The 19133-nt window shown below is 50.0% G+C and overlaps 1 protein-coding gene across 1 annotated transcript; it reads right to left on the bottom strand.

Annotated features, from left to right (window-relative positions):
- Positions 1 to 438: 438 nt before the first annotated feature.
- LOC125948808 (fatty acid synthase) lies at positions 439 to 17586 on the bottom strand. The gene is made up of 9 exons (XM_049675245.1): positions 17280 to 17586; positions 14469 to 15628; positions 10596 to 11140; positions 7288 to 8963; positions 6762 to 7216; positions 6517 to 6662; positions 1996 to 6434; positions 1759 to 1902; positions 439 to 1671 (listed from the first exon to the last, which is right to left on the bottom strand). Exons 3-9 carry the CDS (start codon positions 11035 to 11037, stop codon positions 1564 to 1566), a joined length of 7410 nt encoding a protein of 2469 aa, XP_049531202.1. The 5' UTR covers positions 11038 to 11140; positions 14469 to 15628; positions 17280 to 17586; the 3' UTR covers positions 439 to 1563.
- Between the last annotated feature and the right edge of the window lie 1547 nt (positions 17587 to 19133).

The raw sequence follows: 19133 nt of genomic DNA, 5'->3' as shown, positions 1-19133 counted from the left end.
TTCAAGCAGCCGTAACGTTTCCTATACAGACGAAACGAAAGACATACTGACCTTTACTGAAGCATATTACAATTTATTTCACTTGTTAAAACCTTTATTTACATAAACTTTCGTTCGTATTTTAGATTATCACCAATACGATGGAGATACTATTCTACATACATTTTTTTGTAGTGTTTGTGCCCTCTGACAGATTATGCTCCGTTGCAATACCGTGGATACTATTCACGTTAATGACGATACTAATATCGATACGATACCGATGGCGGCATCTGCCCCGTGTTTTTGTAGCGTGCGAAGGATTGGGTGCAAGAGAGGAGTATAACGAGAAAACGATGTGCCAACGGAACGTGAAACGTGTGCTGGAAGAGTAGGTTACAGTTTTCTTCTCTAGTATACTAGTGCTACACACTGGTGCTCGCTATAAACGACTGTTGGTTACATTCATTTAAATTTATTAGTTTCCAACCGCGATGAGGCGGTTGCGTCGGTACTCCTAGAGTTTACTTGTGCCTTCAAAACACGCTTTCTATATCTCTGTCTCCACTGCACTCTGTGGGTACACAGAACTACAGTTAACGGTGCACGATTGATACGTTCTCGATAGAAGTAAAAGCCCATATTGTTAAGCTGGCTCGTTTTCTCACATCTCATGTGTAATCTCCGTCATTTTGATTTACTTAGGGAATGTTATGTGTATGTGTGTGTTGATTTGTTATCTTAATTCTATACCTGGATGTCCTTTTTTGTTTAATTCAACCGCCCTCTCATCGTACCCCTCCTACGACTTTTCCTTACATCTAACCCTACATGCCAATGAAAAGCAAATCTTATGCAAGCCATGAAAACAGCTCGCCGTTGCTCAACCGAATCACGATGAGAGCCTTTCGCCGCCACTATAAACTGGACCTATTTATCATTACTATCCTTTTAACGCAGAATTTGTGATGCGACGAAGTGTCTGGCGCCGAATTAGATTCGGCGTTTTAGCTGAAACACATATTTCGCTATGCGAAATCGAATTGCCGTACCGGAAGGACGTTCCAGCCGGATTAGCTCTCATTATTGGAATGGAATGTAGAAATGCATTCAAAATGCGTGTCACCACGTACCCCACACTTACACCTACATCGGGCAAAGATCCACAGCATTGACAATGGCTCTCATTTTATTACATTCTATAACCACACTAGGGGCCTTAGATATCAAATCTGCTCCCCACCATGTACGAACTACCCCCCATGAATTCGGGTAATATACTCTTATCCCAGCGCTGCGTCATTGCCTAGCAATCGCGCCTCATCTATGTACAACACACTCAAAACGCAAACACCCCCAAAGAAGTAGGGTTGAGGGAAGCTGGCTTTGTTCGTGTACAGCTCTACGTTGGAGAGATGGTTTGGAAGGTTGTAAAATTATAAAGTTGTGTACAGTGCACAGCGTGATCCCGGCACCCCATTTTGAAGCCGAGACGAGGCACATTAAGAGAGAAAGATGCAGTGAGTAGAATATGCAGGACCACATGCTGCCATTTCGACGGTCGGCGATGGGGACTCCAAGAACTTAGCAAAGTTGATGTAGCGCTGCAGCAATCTGTTTCATCGATTCTCCCGTTAGCATCGAACGGTGATCGCCCTTGACGGTCAGAATCTCAACCTTTTGTTTGCAGAGCTGTAAGAAAAAAGATGTTTAGTTAGTAACCACCAACTAGCTTTTCGCAACAGTCTTATTATACAGCTTTATGAGCCTACTACTTACATCGGACAGTCCGTAATCACCCTGTAGCTTGGCGTAGTTTTCAGTCGGTTTAACCAGCTTCACGTTGGCGTTAATCTTGGACGATGGTTTGTACATGTGGCTGGCCACGATCTTACCCACGAACGACCTGGCTGTCGTTTCCAACTAAAAAATGAAGCGAAAACCATATTTAGAGAATGATCGTTTCTACTGCATCCTGCATAGATCGCAGGACAATGTGTACCATTGTGTACTTACCAGCTGCTTTGAGTATTGTGGTGCCTTGGCATGTACCATCTCGGCACACTTGGCCACCCGTTCGTTCCACGATTTTGCCGACACCAGCTCGTGGGCCGTTTTGCCGTAGTCGAGCTTACCGCACACCATGGCAAAGTACGCCAGCGCATAAGCTTCATCTTCCGCCTGTACTACCTCGCCGTTGGCATTCCGTTGTTTCTGTGCCTCCGTGTACCAGCTGACGTACCGTGGTGAACCGTCAAGCAACAGCAAACTACACTTTTCGCCGGCCGCTTCGAGCTGCGCTACCATTTCGTACGCGATTGACGCACCGAACGAATAACCAACGATCGTGTAAGGACCGCGCGGTTGTACGGTTTTGATCTGCTGAATGTAGTAGCCGGCCAAAACGACAAGCGACTCAAGTGGGGCTGCTTCGACACACTGTAAGCCGTAAACGGGTACGGGAAGGGTTTTGGCTAGCGGGATCAGTGCCGTGATGACACCCTCGATCGCATGCACCACAAACACGGGCCGTGCGGGGCTCTTCGATGGTGGGGCAGCCGATTCCAGTTTCACCAGGCACTCCTTGGGCATCAGCTCGGCACTGAACATGACCTGTGTTCCATCGCCGATGGCCGTCTGTTGATCAGCAGCGGATTTCGCAGCCGCACCTCCAGCACCACTGCCACCATCAGTCGCAGCTCCATCTCCGCCGGCAGCACCATCGGAGGTGATGCCTCCCTTCTCGAAGGATCGTAGCTTGCCGAAGGTCAGCAAACGGATTTCCGCAGCACTCAGCACCAGATCAAAGCTGCGCTCGAGCGTCTGCTTGATTTCGGCTCCCATCAGCGAGTCCATGCCAAGATCGGCTAACGTCGAAGCATCCGATACGTTCTTGGTATCCTTCAGGCCAAGAATGTTCGCGATACAGCTGACCAAGCTCACGCCACCGGTTTCCGTTTTGCGTTTCTCGGCAATCACCATCGAGGCAAGCACCGGGCAGGGCTGCTGCATGAACAGATCCATCGTCTGCAGGCAGGACGGCATACGCTGTGGTAGCGTACCACCGACGACGGTGTCATTGTCGCCCAGGTTCTCCAGCACCAGCCCAGTATCACCGATCGCACCCCACTGGATGGCAGTGGCCGGCAGGCCGGCTGCATGCCGGGCCTCGCAGATACGCTCCATCGCCGAGTTAGCCAGTCCATAGTTCACCTGACCGATGTTACCGCGACCGCAGGAAACGCTCGAGAAGCACACGAAGTAGTCCAGATCGGGGCACAGTTCGCGCGTCGCCTGATCGAGATTCTTCGAACCGTCCACCTTCGGTACGCACACCGCCTTAAAGTCGGCCTCGCTGGAATTCTCCAGCAAGCCATCGCGAAGCACGGCGGCAAGATTGAACACTCCACCGACCGGACCGTGACGAGCGGCTTCGGTGAGCAGCTTCTGGGCGCCCTTTAACGTAGTCACATCGTTCGTATCGATGACTACCTTTACGCCTCGTTCCGTCCACCGGCGCACCATCAACGCTTGGTAGCCACTGCGGATGCCTGAACGCGAGGTAAGCACCAGGATCTTAGCGCCTCGCGATACGAGCCAGTTCGAAAGCTCCAATCCAAATCCACCCAAACCACCGATCAGGATGTATGCCTTCTCGGCGTGCATGTACGTGCGGGGAATGGCATTGATCAGCTTCGGTGCCGGCTTCAGTACCTTTTGTTTCTCTTCATCGCGCACCCGGATCACCACCTTGCCGATATGCTTGCCCGATGCCATGAAGCGGAACGCTTGCTCGACCTGCGTCTCGGAGAATACGCTCGTCGGCAGTGGTCGTACCGCACCGTTCGCAATACCATCGGCCACGAGACGCACCACCTCGGCGATCGTTTCGTCATCCCCTTCCATCACACTGTCGAGTAGAATACCGTGGAACTGGGTGTTCTTCAGGAACACCGACATACCGAGCGGGCTGTTGTTGTTCAGATCGAACTTGCCGATCTCCAGGAACCGACCATTCAGTCCCAGACACCGGACCGATGCCTGCAGCTTCTCTTCGGCTAGTGAGTTAAGCACCAGATCGACACCGCGTCCCTGCGTTTCGCGCATCACCAGCTGCTCGAAGGAACAGTCACGCGAATTGCCAATGTGACGATCCGTCAGCTGCGGGAAGGTGCGCTTCAGGAAGGCACGCTTCTCGGCCGATCCAACCGTTGTGTAAACGGTCACTCCGGCCGCCAGTGCGACGGAAATAGCTGCCTGTCCTACACCACCCGAACCGGCATGGATGAGAATCGATTCACCGCGCTTCATGCGACCGCGCATTACCAGCGCATAATAGACGGTCGAGTAGACACACGGTACGGTTGAGGCTTGCTCCATCGTCCAGCTATCCGGAATGCTCCAGATCATGTTACGCTGAGCGACACACGTCGTGGCAAGCGATTTGGCCTGCACCATCGCCATGATGCGCCGTCCCGAGGAGTCACGACCGGCAAATTCTAGCCCGAGCACGCAATCGTGTGTGGCTAGATCACCTGGAAGAGCGTCGGCACCGAGCTTACCCGAGCTCAGCATCACATCACGGAAGTTGATCGGTGCGTAATACACGGTACACAGCTCAGTACGATCATCGCCGGCGGGTCGATCGCGTGACAGTGAACTTTCGATCCACTTAAGACTCGCCAAATCTCCCTTCGTCAGTGCGTTGATGTAGGCATGCTCCACCGGTAGCGACGGTGCATTCGATTGGCTGTCGAGGCGCAGATGCCGGAACGTTCCCCAGCACGCCGGTGAACCGTTGGCCGGACGCAATACGTTACAGATCAGATCCTTTGCTGCCTGCTCGCGATACAGTGCCGACGTGAGCGAGAACTTCTCGGCGCTACGATCCTGGATGAAGAACAGACGAGCGAATTTGCCACCGGCCTCGTTCTTGATGCAGTTCAGCAATCCTTGCGCACCGCACAGCTCCTCTCCCTGGCACACGACGTACACGTACGTGGAAGATTCCTCTGCCTTCGCGAGCGCTGTCTTCAGCGAATCTAGCCAGCTAAAGTTCTTCTCCGTGATGGTGACAATGGTGCTCTTACGCTGCGCAATCTCTGCCAGAATTGGACGCACCAGGAGGAACACCTTCTTATCGCACACCTGCTCGCTAACAAGAAGGAAGCCAGCCTTCGACAGGGCACTTCGCACCGCTCCCTTAGCGCTCAGATCGATTCCGGTACGTGACTCTTCCAGCAGCACGAACCCTTCTGTCTTAATCGTGTCGCGTAGATTACGTAGCACATCGGCGGTCGCACCCGAACCAAACACATCGTAAGCGATGGCCAGATGGCATCCCTGTTCGATCGCACCGGCCGCAATGTCTTTGTTGAGCACACGCACTCCCGACTCACCGTAATGCTGAACCAGGGAGTCGGGCTGATGTGTGGTGGCGATCGCCACATCGCTCGCCAGCGTCGGTTCACCCTCGATGATCCCCTGCACCGTACCGGCCATCGTATTTTCGGGCGATCGTTCTGCACTCGCTTCTACCACCTTGATCTTCAGTGCTCCGGCACTATTCTCAATCACTAAGTGGACGGCGGACGTAATCGAGCGAAGCCGTGCCTTATCTGCATTCTCTGCCAACTCCTTCTCATTACTGTTCGGTACGAACACGTACTTCTCCAGCGTTGGGGCTGCCTGGGTTCCCTGGCGGCGTGGTGCTAGCGTTGCACGCAATCCACGCATTTCCACGCCTCCCGACTTGATGACATTGATGTCTCGGTACATGTACACGGGAAGCGTCCTATCGGTACCATCCTTCGCGACCGGCAAACCGCTCACAATCTCCAGATGACGGGCCGGATTGATGACGATCTTCTCGATGCGCGTCGGCAGATACAGCTCACGGAGATCCTTGCCGAGGATGCTGAACTGTAGCATCGTGTCCATAAAGCTGACCCAATTGTCGCGCCACTGCAGCTCCCCGGTAAGGGCCTTCGAATCACTTCGAGTAACCCCCCGGAACATGCCACCGTAATCGTAACCACGCAGACGCAACTCTTTGTAAATGTCGCTCGTGTTCAGTGGCAGGGTCGATCGGTCTGCTTCCAGCTTCGCCAACGGCAGCTCCTCCAGCTCGATCTTCTCCGGGATAGTAAGCTTACCAGACACGGCCAGCGTACCACCTTCGCAGATCTCGAACGCACCCGTACCGTCGAAGAAATTGATGCCAAACTTGACAGAACCGTCGCGCGGCAATATGGTCGCCCGATGGAACACGGCATTCTCGATCACGACCGGTGTCTTTTCCAGATCGGCACCACGCATCTTGGCAAACGTACGCCACGCAAGTGTCAGATACCCAGTAGCCGGGAACAGCACACGCCCGTCGATCGTGTGACCCGCAAGATATGCGTCCTCATCCTTACCCAGATTCACATCGATTATCGTTTCACCGGATTTATCTATAAATAAAAAATTCAACGAATTAATCTCATTATACCGATTATGCCATGGCCGGACGTCTTTTCAATTTTTGACACATACTTTCCACGCCGATGCGAGCAAGGAACCATTTGTCGGAATGATCCCACTTCACCAACGAATTCAACATCGGTGTACCACGGCCCACAGGATATGTGATCGGAGGATACAATTTCTGCACTTGCGGCTGAGCTCCGGCGGCGTACAACCTTGAGGGTGAATGTGCAGGAAAAACGCAAACGAATGGAATTTTAGTCATTAATGAAAGCGTCAAACAGTTAACAACTCTCAGTGCAAACGATACCTACTTGCCCAGATTACTCAACAGGAAGATCAGGTTGTTGTCATGGTCGCGCTTCATGAGGCTCAGGTTTGTTGCTTCCTTGCCGAGGGCACGTTTCAGGATCGCCTGGAGCAGACCGTGTGGGGCAATCTCAATGCAGATCGCATTCGCTGGAACATGCTTCAGACCTTCGGCAAACAGGACCGGTGAAAGTAGATTGTTGACATGGTACGCTGAGGAGGACTGTTGGGCCAACGCTGTGCCCCACGATTCCTCCGGTATGCTTGTACTGATCCAGCGCTGAGTACGAGGCTTCGGATTCGGGATGATCTTGTCGAGTGATTTGCGAAGCTTCGGGGCAGCGTCAGCGATGTAGCGGCTGTGGAATGCGATTCCGGATGATTTCACACCCTTGGCAAAGATGCCCTGAGCGTTCAGATCCGCAATCACTTTGCCAACTGAAGCAACCGGTCCAGAGATCTACACGTAGGAAGAGACGAAGCCAACGTTAGCTACAACCATCTATACCAACTTTAGCCGATGGAACTTACCGTCACACTGTCGCTACTGTTATGGCACGCTGGAATCACGTCCTTCGGTAGCTTCTGTTTGCAATCCTCCCACGAAAGACCGACCGCTGCCATCTGACCCGCGATTAGATCGGTATCGAGAATGCTGCGACCACGCCAGTACGCGGCCAGAACGGTTTGCTCGGGTGTAAAGCACCCATCGGCATAGGCACAACCCAGCTCACCGACCGAATGACCGACCATCCCTTCCGGAACGATGCCAACGTGCGTTAGCACATCGGTCAGCGCAACCTGCACGGCCGCGATCGAGATGAACGAATTGAGAATGTTGTCGAAGCGCGATTCGTCACTCTTCGTCAGCACATCGATCAGATCGATACCTTCCGGCCGCAGCGCTTCGGCACAGCGAGCAATGGTGCTGTGGAACACTTCCAGCTGCATCAGATCGCGAGCCATACTGGCCCATTGCGAACCCATGCCGGAGTAGATAAACCAAAGCGGTCGCTTTTCGTCGCTCACCTCCAGTACTTCCCGTACCGGAGGCTTCCCATCGCCCGATACCACGGTGTAGCCACGGTGATAATGGAGCGGTGTGTTGCGACTGTTGATTTCGTTCACCAAACCTACAAACTCCTCATCATCCTTGCTGATCGCGGTCTGATCGAGGAATGCTTCGACGGCCTCGGTTGTACGGCCGGAGGCAAGCACCAGCTTCGGGAATGCGTCATCGCGTGGGCTGATCGGTTTTGGTTTTGGGTTCGATTTCAGAATGACGTGCGCATTGGCCCCGCCAAATCCGAAAGAGTTCAACCCGATGATGCCACCGTTCCAGGGCATGTTCCGGTCGACCACCTTCAGCCGGCCATCAAGCAACCCGTAGAGATCCGGATTCGGGTTACGATAATGCAGATTACCTGGCAGCACACCTGCTTCCATCGCGATCAAAATCTTGGCAATGGAACACACGCCTGAAGCCGGTTCCGAATGGCCCATGTTCGACTTAACTGAACCGATCAACAGTGGCGTCTTGCGGTCTTTGCAGAAATAGTCCGTGATGGCATTAACCTCCTGGGGATCGCCGACCTTCGTACCGGTACCGTGTGCTTCCACATACACGACGTCCGCTGCATTGAGTCCGATCTCTTCGTACGTCTCGCGGATCAGCCGTTTCTGCATTTCGCCGATCGGATACGTGATGCCCTGATTCTTGAATCCATCCGTGTTGGTGCGCACGTTCAGCACGCTTGCATAGACGCGCCGAGAATCAGAGGCACGCTGCAGGAATGTCACGACGCAACCATCGGATCGCACGTAACCATTACCCGACTCATCGAACGCCTTGCACATACCGTCCTTGCTCAGCATGTTCAGTCGCTTGAACTGCAGCGACATCGTTGGTTTCAGGATCAAACCACAACCAGCCACAATTGCTGCATCGCAGTGGCCAGCCTTCATGTCCGCGAACGCTTGCGAGAGCGCAAACAGCGAACTGGAACAGGCCGTATCAACTGCATAGCTCGGGCCCTTGAAATCGAACGTGAACGAGAGCCGATTGGCAAACATGGCACGAGCACAACCCGTCAGCCCGTAACCATTGACCAGATCCGGATCAGCACACCAGTGCTGTTCCGTCTCCGAGTTCGAGCAACCGATATATACGCCGGTGCGGCTGCCACGGATTTCTTGTGGATTGATTCCTGTGAAACAGAGTAAATGTTGGATCAGTATTCCGTTAATTTTGATAGAGCCGCTCAGAACCCAAAGCTCGGAACCTTATCCTGTTAACTACCATCGCGAGCCCATGATCATGATAGGAAAAAAAAATACACACTCCATAAGCGTTCTTCCAGGTCTTACAGCTTTGCATGTATCATGTCCGAATCCAAAAATGTCTTCCATCCAATGTCTACCTTAAAAATAGAGGTGTGTCTTCCTCTCCGGAAGTTTGCTCGTCTGCATTTTGCAACACCTGATAAGTAAGTAGGTAACTGGGACTCGGAAACTAATTGATAGGCCTGGTCCGAGACAAACATACTGGCCTGTTTGAAGTAAATAGAGAGAACCCTAGACGATAGACAGAACGATTCGCAGCTCATAGCACGCATCAGAGAAGACAATGATCGCTGGTGTCGCAAGTCATGCGCTTCGGACAATTGCGTAAAACAACCATGTTCGACGTCACACCTTGCTTCTGCTAACTCTTGAGGAACTCATTCATGCTACTCTTCCTCCTCCATTCTCCTTTCCGAGACACCGAGGTACACTTTACTGTTCAATACATGTTATCCCTTTGGGCGACCACAGCGCCATACAAAGAAGCACATACACACAAAAAGTGGTTGCGGCATCAATCTATAACCACCAATCGTCTCTCGGTATCCGTGTTCAATTGCGCCACAGAGCAGCCAGGTGCTTCTCAGTGGTATCGACGCAAATGTGGTACTATTTGTTATGGTGGATTTGTTATTCTCGATCCACACAGCCGCCCTATGACCGATGCCAACGCAAAAGAGAAGGCATCATCATCCAATAGCAGCGGAGTGGTGGCACAAGCAAATTAGCGCCTCAAATGCTGAGCGTAAGAAATTGCCAGGATGCCCAGGTATCCATCTAGGCGGCAACAAAAAAAAACCCTAGTTCTACTTTTTGCATCCCTCGACGATGTGCCAATTTGCTGGGTAATCCAACGACGGCCTCGCAGGTGGGGACACTCAGCGCTCACTGAGGGGTCTTGAACATTCGGAAGGAGGGGGCACCACGAGAACGCGTGTGCATCCGCCTTCCTCTTGTCATGGTCAATGTCAAGAGAAGCGGCGTCACCTCCGCGAAATGATCGGCGGAAAGAGTGTATGTGTGTATATGTGTATGTGAGGAAGGAGAACGCGAGAGAAGCGCCAAACGGTGGAAAGATCGTTTGAAGAAAATCAAATAATCGTTCGATCATTGTAGGGCGCTGATGGTGACCCGTTGTGCGTCATTCCAAAAGCGTACATCGTAGAGTACAAAGCCACAGTGTTTTGTGAATCCGCGTATTTGCCCACCGTATTGGTTGGGTTGCCGATGCAAAAACGTTCTCTCCATTCTGGATCCGTGGTGTACGTTGGGATTTAAAAAAAATAGTACCAGATGAGGGGAGCATGCATTGCGGCAACCTTCAAGAAGACCACGACAAATTAAGGCGTTTGTGCCGTTTGGATTGGGCAAACGAAGATGATCTTCAAGACGGAAGGTTCACGTACAGGTACTGGAGGTCTCCTCTAGCATAGCTTTCCATTACAACTTTCATATTCTCCCCACTCTCCACCATAATATAACGCCATAATATATACCTGCATCAACGATCGCCTCGTGCGTACACTCCAGCAGCATGCGCAGCTGCGGGTCCATGCATTCCGCCTGCTTCTGGTGAATTTTGAAGAACTCCGCATCGAGATGCTGCAGATCCTCGTCCTTGATCTTGCCTATGCGCGTCGGCAGATCATACAAACCGGACGGCCAGCGGCGATCGTCGTCGTTTACCATGTCGACGCCCTCGAACAGGTTGCGCCGGAACTCGTCGATGTTGGAGCTTTCGGGGAGCCGGCCCGAGAAGCCTGTGATGCAGATGTCATCGCGTATCGCAGGTCGGCGGCCGTGCTGCTGCTGCTGGTGATGGTTGTTACCGATGTTACTGCCAGTGTCATGATGGTGGTCGTCATAATGTCCCGCTAGATCGATCGGGACCCCGCGGCGGGTGTCAGTAGCAGTTACTTCCTCGAAGCGGGCCGGCATTGTGGTGTTGCTTTTGTTGCGTCGTTGTTTCCGTCTGTGGGAACGTTTTCCACGCGAAGGAATGGCGGCGAAGCACCGGGTTTTGTTGGTCGGTGGTTAAGTCCTGTGTAAGAAAAGAATGAGAGAGAGAGAAAAATTGAGGTCAAAGAGGCGAAACAAGTGATAAGTGCAACAGTGGTCGAAGATGAAACCCTTCACTCGCGTAGTTAATTAAAAGCATTTCGTGAATCCTTAGAAATTGTCGGAAACGATGAAACAGTGAATGACTCCTTCCCACCCTGATGCAGCATTAGCCGGCTTCGGGGTTTCGGCTTATGGCTCTGCCCCTCATCTACGATGATAAAAGATCGTCAGAACTGATTGGCCGCTTAAAGCAGATGACACGCTTCGTGCGCGTCTTGTGCTCGACAACAATAGAGTCATGTATACCACACACTTTATCAGGCCTACGTAAACGTCTCGCTCGTTGAATTTAATTCGATTAGTAAGCTACCATCACATGTCCTTCTTCACATCGTACCAAACTAACTAACCCTTCATATCTACTGCTGCAACGATATCACTCTAAACGATCAACCTGCTGATTGTTTAGTACCAAAATAACTAATACAAAATGAGGCCACTTATCAGAGCGGAAAATTGATTTTTTTCTTTCATTTTTTGACAACATTCGGATCAATAACCGGTCCCCTTCCCTTCCCAGTGATATGTAGAACAACGCCTAACAGCTGACCTGATAAGGTAGGAACGGATGTTCGTTATCAGTAAACCCATCGACACCATTAGGAAGGGTGTAGTGTGTGGTAGGAAACCTTTTCCATGTTACTTCCTACAAGATCGCGGAATATAGAAATTCGGCAAATGAGGACGATTGTGAGCGTACGATCCGCAAAAATTGACGTAAGCCCATTCTTCAAACATGTTTGAATTGACGACATATTGGTGCGGGTACAATTTCTATCCCATGGAAAAGATTATTCTTCGTGGAATTTCTGAAGGTTAATGTATCTAAAATACGTCAAATGCTTTGTAAATAGAATGTCCACTCTATATGAATCGAATGAATCAGGTGTGTGCAGTGTAACAAGGAACTTTCCAGAAAATCCTGCGAAACACTGAAATCCCAAAGAAATGTTTGCTTTCATTGTGATAGTTATAGCAACAAAAACCACCACTAGTAGCATTCCCCACTACCATAGTGATGTTATCGTGTTTCATAAATAAAAGAAAACGCACAATTCAGCAAACCACCATCCAAAAAACACAACATGACCCTCTTCGTCACCATGAGCTGACGTAACGAGAGGATCGCGTCGAAACAAACAAACGACCGACGACGAAGGAAAGTGATCGGTGGCTCGGTCCTTCATAAATCCATTCGGTCATCCCCCTCGAACCCTCTCCTCGGCCTCTCTTCCTCTCCGCCTTGTTTGGAGCGCTTTCTATCCACGATCAGCCGAAGCTCAAACAAAAGCAAATAGTCGCCTATCCGCTCGGTGGGAGAAATTGGAAACATAAAACTTTTGCCAAAAACATAAAAGCGAAAGAGCCGAAAAACCACCGAAAAGGAATTCATTACGAAAGATCGTGATGTGATTTGAACGGGCAGTGAGAAATAAGCGGCACACCATCCGTTCGCTAGCACCATGATCAGATGAACGTCGATTCGGTCGGTGTGTATACAGTAGACTTCGTCGAAATGTATGATCGATCTGGTTTTCAATCTTCTACAAAGGCGAACAATCTGCTGTGTTTTCAGCAAAAAATGGCATAAAGTGTGAGACAGCGTAAGAGCGAATTTTTCTTCTCGAATAATACTGCTTCGCTTCTGATCTTTTAGCTTACCATCCCCAGATCATACAGGAGTTGATAATGATGGTGCTCATGGGTAATACCACAGGCGCACCCCACCATATTGTTGACATGATGGAATGATTTTTACAAAAAAAAAACAAGGAGAATAAAGCCATTCCATGTAACTTTCATTCACGATCATCATTCAACCAAAAGTCGCTTTCTAAACCACCGTTCCTCCTCGTTCACCTGAAACACGTTCCACACAACGCAAGGTGTTCTTTCGTTGCTTGCCGCGATTCACGTCAATGCTTGTGAAGTGAAGAGGATGTGGCGTGATCGCGTGCGAATCTCCACCATTCCGCCAGTTTCTTCTTCTTGCGTGCGTTCGACCCACAGATGCTGATGATGCGGATGGTGTTGATATTTTGTGTACCGAAGCTCTTCACAACCTATGGCGAGAGAGCGAGCCAGAGACGGATTCGAGATCCGAGAAGTAAGCAGACCGTCGTCATGGGCATCGTACGTACGATCGAAGGGGGAGTGTAAAATGCTCCCGACATGTGTAATGTTTTGTTGCTCAGGTTCATCATTACACCGCCTCAGGCCACTGCACATGGACATACGCGTGCAGTCCAGAACGATAAGAACGACGATCGTAAAGGAGCCGTGAGAGCAAAAACAAAAGGTGATTACAACCTGTTTTACTTGCAGTCTTCCTTTTGCTTGCACGATCACGATGATGAGGTAACATCTTCGCAACCATCGTAACCGCGCAGCAACAGAATTATCGCACGGGTAGATAATAATTCCGAAGACACGGTTTGCTATAATGCGTGCTACGGACATAATTGCAAAGATCTGTAGCATTTCAAATGTTACAAAATACGAATCGCTTTTAAAGCCATGTACGATTTTACGGAACAGAGGAATCTTCGTGGAAACATTGTGGGTCTCTCGTTAAAAAAAAACCACTGCAAGGCTGGTGTGCTACCATTTTGTTACACGTGTTAGCACACTTAAAAAGGCCTACAATTCGCTCAAAATTAGTGCTTTTATGTGCAGTGGAGTACCATCACCTACAGTGAATGTTCTCGTCTCGCATCCACATTCCCGTGAACGGATCTGCGATAACACATGCGGGTACCCCTCACACGCTCAGCTTGTTATCACTTTATTGGATGTTTCCCAAGTTCAACTTGAGGCCACCTGGAAGGACGATGTTCGGTCAGTTAGCAACTCTCCTTCACCCGCTATCTCTCTCACGTCAAATCACGATCGATAGTAGTTTAGCCGAGCCCACACTGGAGCGCATGTGATGCGCTATCAGCTGCAACAGATGCATTCCAAGCTGCCTTATCAGGAGGCCCTATGACGACCTCTAAATTGCGACGAAGATGTTGAGGCAGAAGGATTCTAGTTACACCTGCATGGCGCAGTAAAATTTGCTGGTAGCGTAAAACAGGAATTTGATTCGTTTCGGTCTTGGAGCTTATGTACCATGCGTATAAAACGTGACAGTTCACCAGATTAACCGAAGAGATTGTTCGTCGTTCTTACAGCAAATGCACAACACTCTCTTATCGCTAATTCGAACCTAGAAAAGCCATAAATGTCAGAACGTCACTCTCACTCACCTTTTGTGGACTCTGTTCACGGGCACAGCAAGTCGTACGATTTACGACCGCGTATACGTAGTACTGGAGGCGTGTGCCGATTGGGAATCTACGGCGACGATTCAGCTGGAGCTTTGGGTATCCTGCAGTGAACGGGCTTCTAGCAGCAACACCTGCCGAGGAGTCTTATGCTGAAAGGCTCTGTTCCGGCCCACTGTGTCACCACGAGGAGATTCACGTACCACCGGGCGTAAACTCGCGCTCACACTGGTTCGGCACTCTTCGCAGGCTCCAAATGTCCGACTGCTCACCGGAACAGTTCGATGTCGAATGAGCGGCAGCAATTTGCGCAATTTGCTGTTGCAGCTGCTTTGGCCGGCTATTATCTGGCCGCAATCGCAACCGACGCACACAGCAACACACACTACGCAGCGCGAGATGGTAGCAAATCGCTTTTGGGGCCCGGTAACGCCGACGCGGTCGCGAGATGACCACTGGTGATTGCGCGTGTATTGGTTAGGAGGATGATGATGATGGTTTCGCCAAGAATCGGATGATCGGGCGAGGGGTCGTGTTCGAACGCGATTACTTCGTAAAAAGCCACGACCTAGCCAGTGACGATGATTTAGAACCGACACGCACACGCGCAAGGACACAGTAGAAGGATGCACACCGGGTCGTTGCCAACGGTGATGTCTATACACGCCTAAATTCAACCTTCAACTAACGGTCGATCTGATTTTTGGGCTTCTACTTATTGGGGCTCACAGCCTACCGCGGGTGAAATCCGTCAGTACCTGGTTACTCGTTTTCCGTTTAGCGGTGCTTTGCTACCATGCGTGCATCCAGGACCACAACGACACGATGCCCTTCCCTTATCAAGCAAGCAAGCTACACACGCAGACGTGAACTAGGCGCTGTGATGATGATGATGCGTGGTACGATGTTACGTATGTTTTTGTTTCTGTCTGACTGGTTGTGATGCGGTCCTGCCGCTTCCGCCTCCACCGGGTGCCCTTGCCACGGTGCTCGAACGGTCCAATGAGTTTATCTCACGACAGATCACGCTGAATTGTGGCGTGGTAGATCATACGACACAACGACAAGCTTTTGAGGCACGCAGCGACGGAATGTGACTGTCCTTGCCTTTCCCTCTCTGTTCTTGATGGAATTAGATGAATCTGCAAAATAGTCATACAAGAAGAGGTGTTAGTGGGGAGTGTGACGTTGGCAAACGTAAAGTGCAACTTGTTTCTAGCTCTCAATAACCATCGTATCGCCCAGGTTTCTTACATTCTCCTTTCAATTACGCACACAGTCTTCCATACGAACGACTAAACGAATGTGCATACATCTGGATATCTCCAGCTCAATGGAAACTTTCCGGGCTCCGTTTAGTGACAACACACCGGTTGCTTTGCCAAACCCGCATACTAGATTGATAGCGGATACAATGATTCCGCCACGCTCTAGTCACTTTTGCGACAGTCACGCAATGAACGCCAACAACGCGGACGGGAAACGGTCGGATCGTGCGGAAGTTCTCCCCCGTTGGGACCGTCCTTTTCAATGACATAGCCAGTACCACCCTGCCATCACGTAGCAGCCGAGGAGTTGAGGAAGCGATGCGCGAATAGGCCGGAGACTACCCGATCCCGAACTGGTCTGGATGTACTCGTGTTCTAGCGTCTGTTGGGCGCGTGCTCAACAGATGCATTTTCGGTGCACATGAGATGTTTGAACGACAGGGGCGAGAGCTCCTAGACGAGAGGAGTAGGCGCACCGTACAGCTCGCTGCTATGCAGTGATAACTGAAACACCACTCCATCAATGAAGTGTTATTTTGTTTGATGTGTGTCTATTGTGGCGTTCTATGCGACGGAATCGCAATTGTGCAATCACAGTTTTTGATGAAAAATTTAGACCAGGTAATACAGTATAAAAGTGCTAGAAAATGCCTATTCTGATTTGATTTAATGTAATTTTCATACAATTTAACAAAACTGTGTTATTCAAGATCAAGGCATCGATGAGCCTAGTATGTGGTGAAGTGAAACCCGTGAAAACAAAAAATAGATTTTCTAAAATAATTTAAAAGGAATGGAACTTGTTTAATATTTTCCTAAAAACTTATCGTATCACCAACAGTACGATAAGTTTTGGCAAAGCTATCTCAAATCCAACACACAACCATCAAACAAGAGATGCACTGGACCAATTAAATTGATGGCGAACGCCTCATGCGGCCTCCTTTTCCTTATTCCATTTTCCAGGGGTGTTTTAGTGCGGGTTCCAGTAGAGAAGGTTGCACTAACTGACGATGGAAACCGCTAGAAATCCATTCATGGCCCGTTGCCACTGTGGACCGAGCACGTCTTCGTTCGCCGGAACCGATTGAGACGAACGAAGTGCACAAACGGATGAGAAGCACCGGATGGTTAACGGAGTCCACACGAAAAAAAAAACTGAAAATTCATTTGTTTCGTTCCACGGTAAAGTTCAAAGACCCCACTAACGGTGTGTGCGTGTTCCTTTTCCTTGACCAGGGGAGCTATTCACAGAGAACTTTTCTTCCGTTTTCCACTGGCCAACGACGGTGTTCGTCAGAACAACACCTGGACTACTCGGTATCGAACATTCCAGCACAAGCAGAACTAACGAGTTTGTGCAATCGATTGCATTCTCCTTGCAACCTTCTGAACTCCCTTCGATACGAGTCGCAAGGGAAATGGAAAAATCGATCTTCGGTTACGGATGACCCCACTTTTCCAGCATAGCACTCGCATCGATCGGAGTGTAGAAATGCCACACTGTCCACCCCGTTCCACTTACCGAATAGCGTCGATTGGTGTAATTCAGGGATCTCGATCTTTCACTTCCACTACTCACGAAAAAAGTCACTAGAGTAAAACGAGGCCTACTATTAGCTAAAATTCTATTTGAAGAACTGGATGAAATTCTGGCATTTCCTTTAGTCGCCGTCTACCACGCTTTTCACGTCTTTGCCAATCACACACTGGGATACGGGGAGGTTGTTGTATCACTAAGCTTCAAAGACTGGATAATCTCCTGTTTTCTCCAAAATCACGGTGTCCCCGACGGTCTCGATAATGCTGGTGCTTCCGTTGCTGGTGAACGCTTTTTCCGAAATGAAAATCTGCTGATTTTGCAAGCGACCAAGAAAAGAAAGAAGAAACAAGCCGCTTCTCTCTCTTCCTAACAACAATTTGCTCTCTTTTCCAGAAACGCGTCTGTTGAGGGGAAGGTGGGGAGAATGGAAGCGGAATCGTACGATATCCACGCGACAAACCGGCCGTGCCAAAGCGAGAGCGCAAAGCCGGCGGTGCATAACGCTTCGAAAAGGGGCTTCCAATCGTCCTAGAGACCCCCTGGGGTTGATTTTGCATTATTTTACAGATCATGTAAGTTGCACAACATCGATCCTTCACTACATATCGATAAACACAGCACACATCCAGATTACTAATAAGCATTCGTCAACGAAGTGAACGAATAATCCTAAATTAGCAAAACAATTTTAGTCTTCACTGAATTGTTTAAGAACCGTGCACACGCCCGTGAATCATACGATGCGCGAGTGTCCCTCTTCCATCCAAAACATGCCCGGCCATCGGCACAACATAGACAATCGGATGTGTCGCAAGCGTACGACAAATCAAAGGACTACCCCCGAAAGCGGTGAACATATCTAATAATCCACGGCGCTTGGTGTGTCCCCAAAAGTTAAGCAATGACGTCAAAAGTGACTCGATGGCAGACAAGAGTTGAACTTTCATCGCAGAGGAGATTCCCAGACATGAAAGCACGCGTATGCGTGACTGAAACGGAAAACAGTGACCCGCAGGAGGGAGTAAGAAAGACGGTACGCCAATCATATGTTGGCGAAAGGGTTGACGGGAGAGCGCGTGGCGTGTTTTGGCAACGCATGGGTATTAGTGGCCCGATGTCAGACCACTCGCAGTATCCAATCAGGAAGAAGCTCTCTCTCTCGCCGGCGAACAAGGGAGCGAGGGCTCGCCGGCAAGAGATGCAGAGAGATAAATTGGGGCCGATAGGTTTGTGCGAGCTTCGCAAAACATTAACAGCAGGTTTCCCGTTGATCTGATGTCATCGTGGACCAACTTACCATCAGATCGAGATACGTTCTCCGGTGAGCTGCGAGCAAGCCGAAATGCACCGGCCGCGGTCCGTAGCATTGAGACAATATAAACAAACCTCCGGCTCGAGAGAGTTTCGGCGCGAGAGCCAGCGGAACACGGTAACGGTGCGAGCGCGAATTCAAGTTCAATGTCAACCCTTGTTGCCGCTTCTGGTGGTGCAGTAAATGAGCCTCCAGTAGACTGGCCTAGGAGGGAAACAGGTTACAAAAAAACATCACTTTAAATCAGACACCAACATGTGCTTAATTTACTTTGATGTTAGTATGCAGCTTGATTGCACTAGTAAAATTTAAGTGCAATTTAGTTAGTGAGCAAAAAGCAGAGAGCTGCTAATTACTTTGGTTTATAGCATGCCATTTTCTGCGAAATGAGCAAAGGTAGATGGATGGATGGAGATCTAAGTGACTCTACCGTAGACGAGTGCGCGCGTACCTTATTCATTCAATCGCTAGTAGCGTCACATGAGGTACCTAGGAATCTATCTGATCTACCAATTGAAATGCTG

This window comes from Anopheles darlingi, chromosome 2, assembly GCF_943734745.1.
Source record: "Anopheles darlingi chromosome 2, idAnoDarlMG_H_01, whole genome shotgun sequence".
Lineage (NCBI taxonomy): Eukaryota > Metazoa > Arthropoda > Insecta > Diptera > Culicidae > Anopheles > Anopheles darlingi.
Note: the sequence above shows the minus strand (reverse complement) of the source record. Positions and strands in the feature narration are given on the sequence as shown.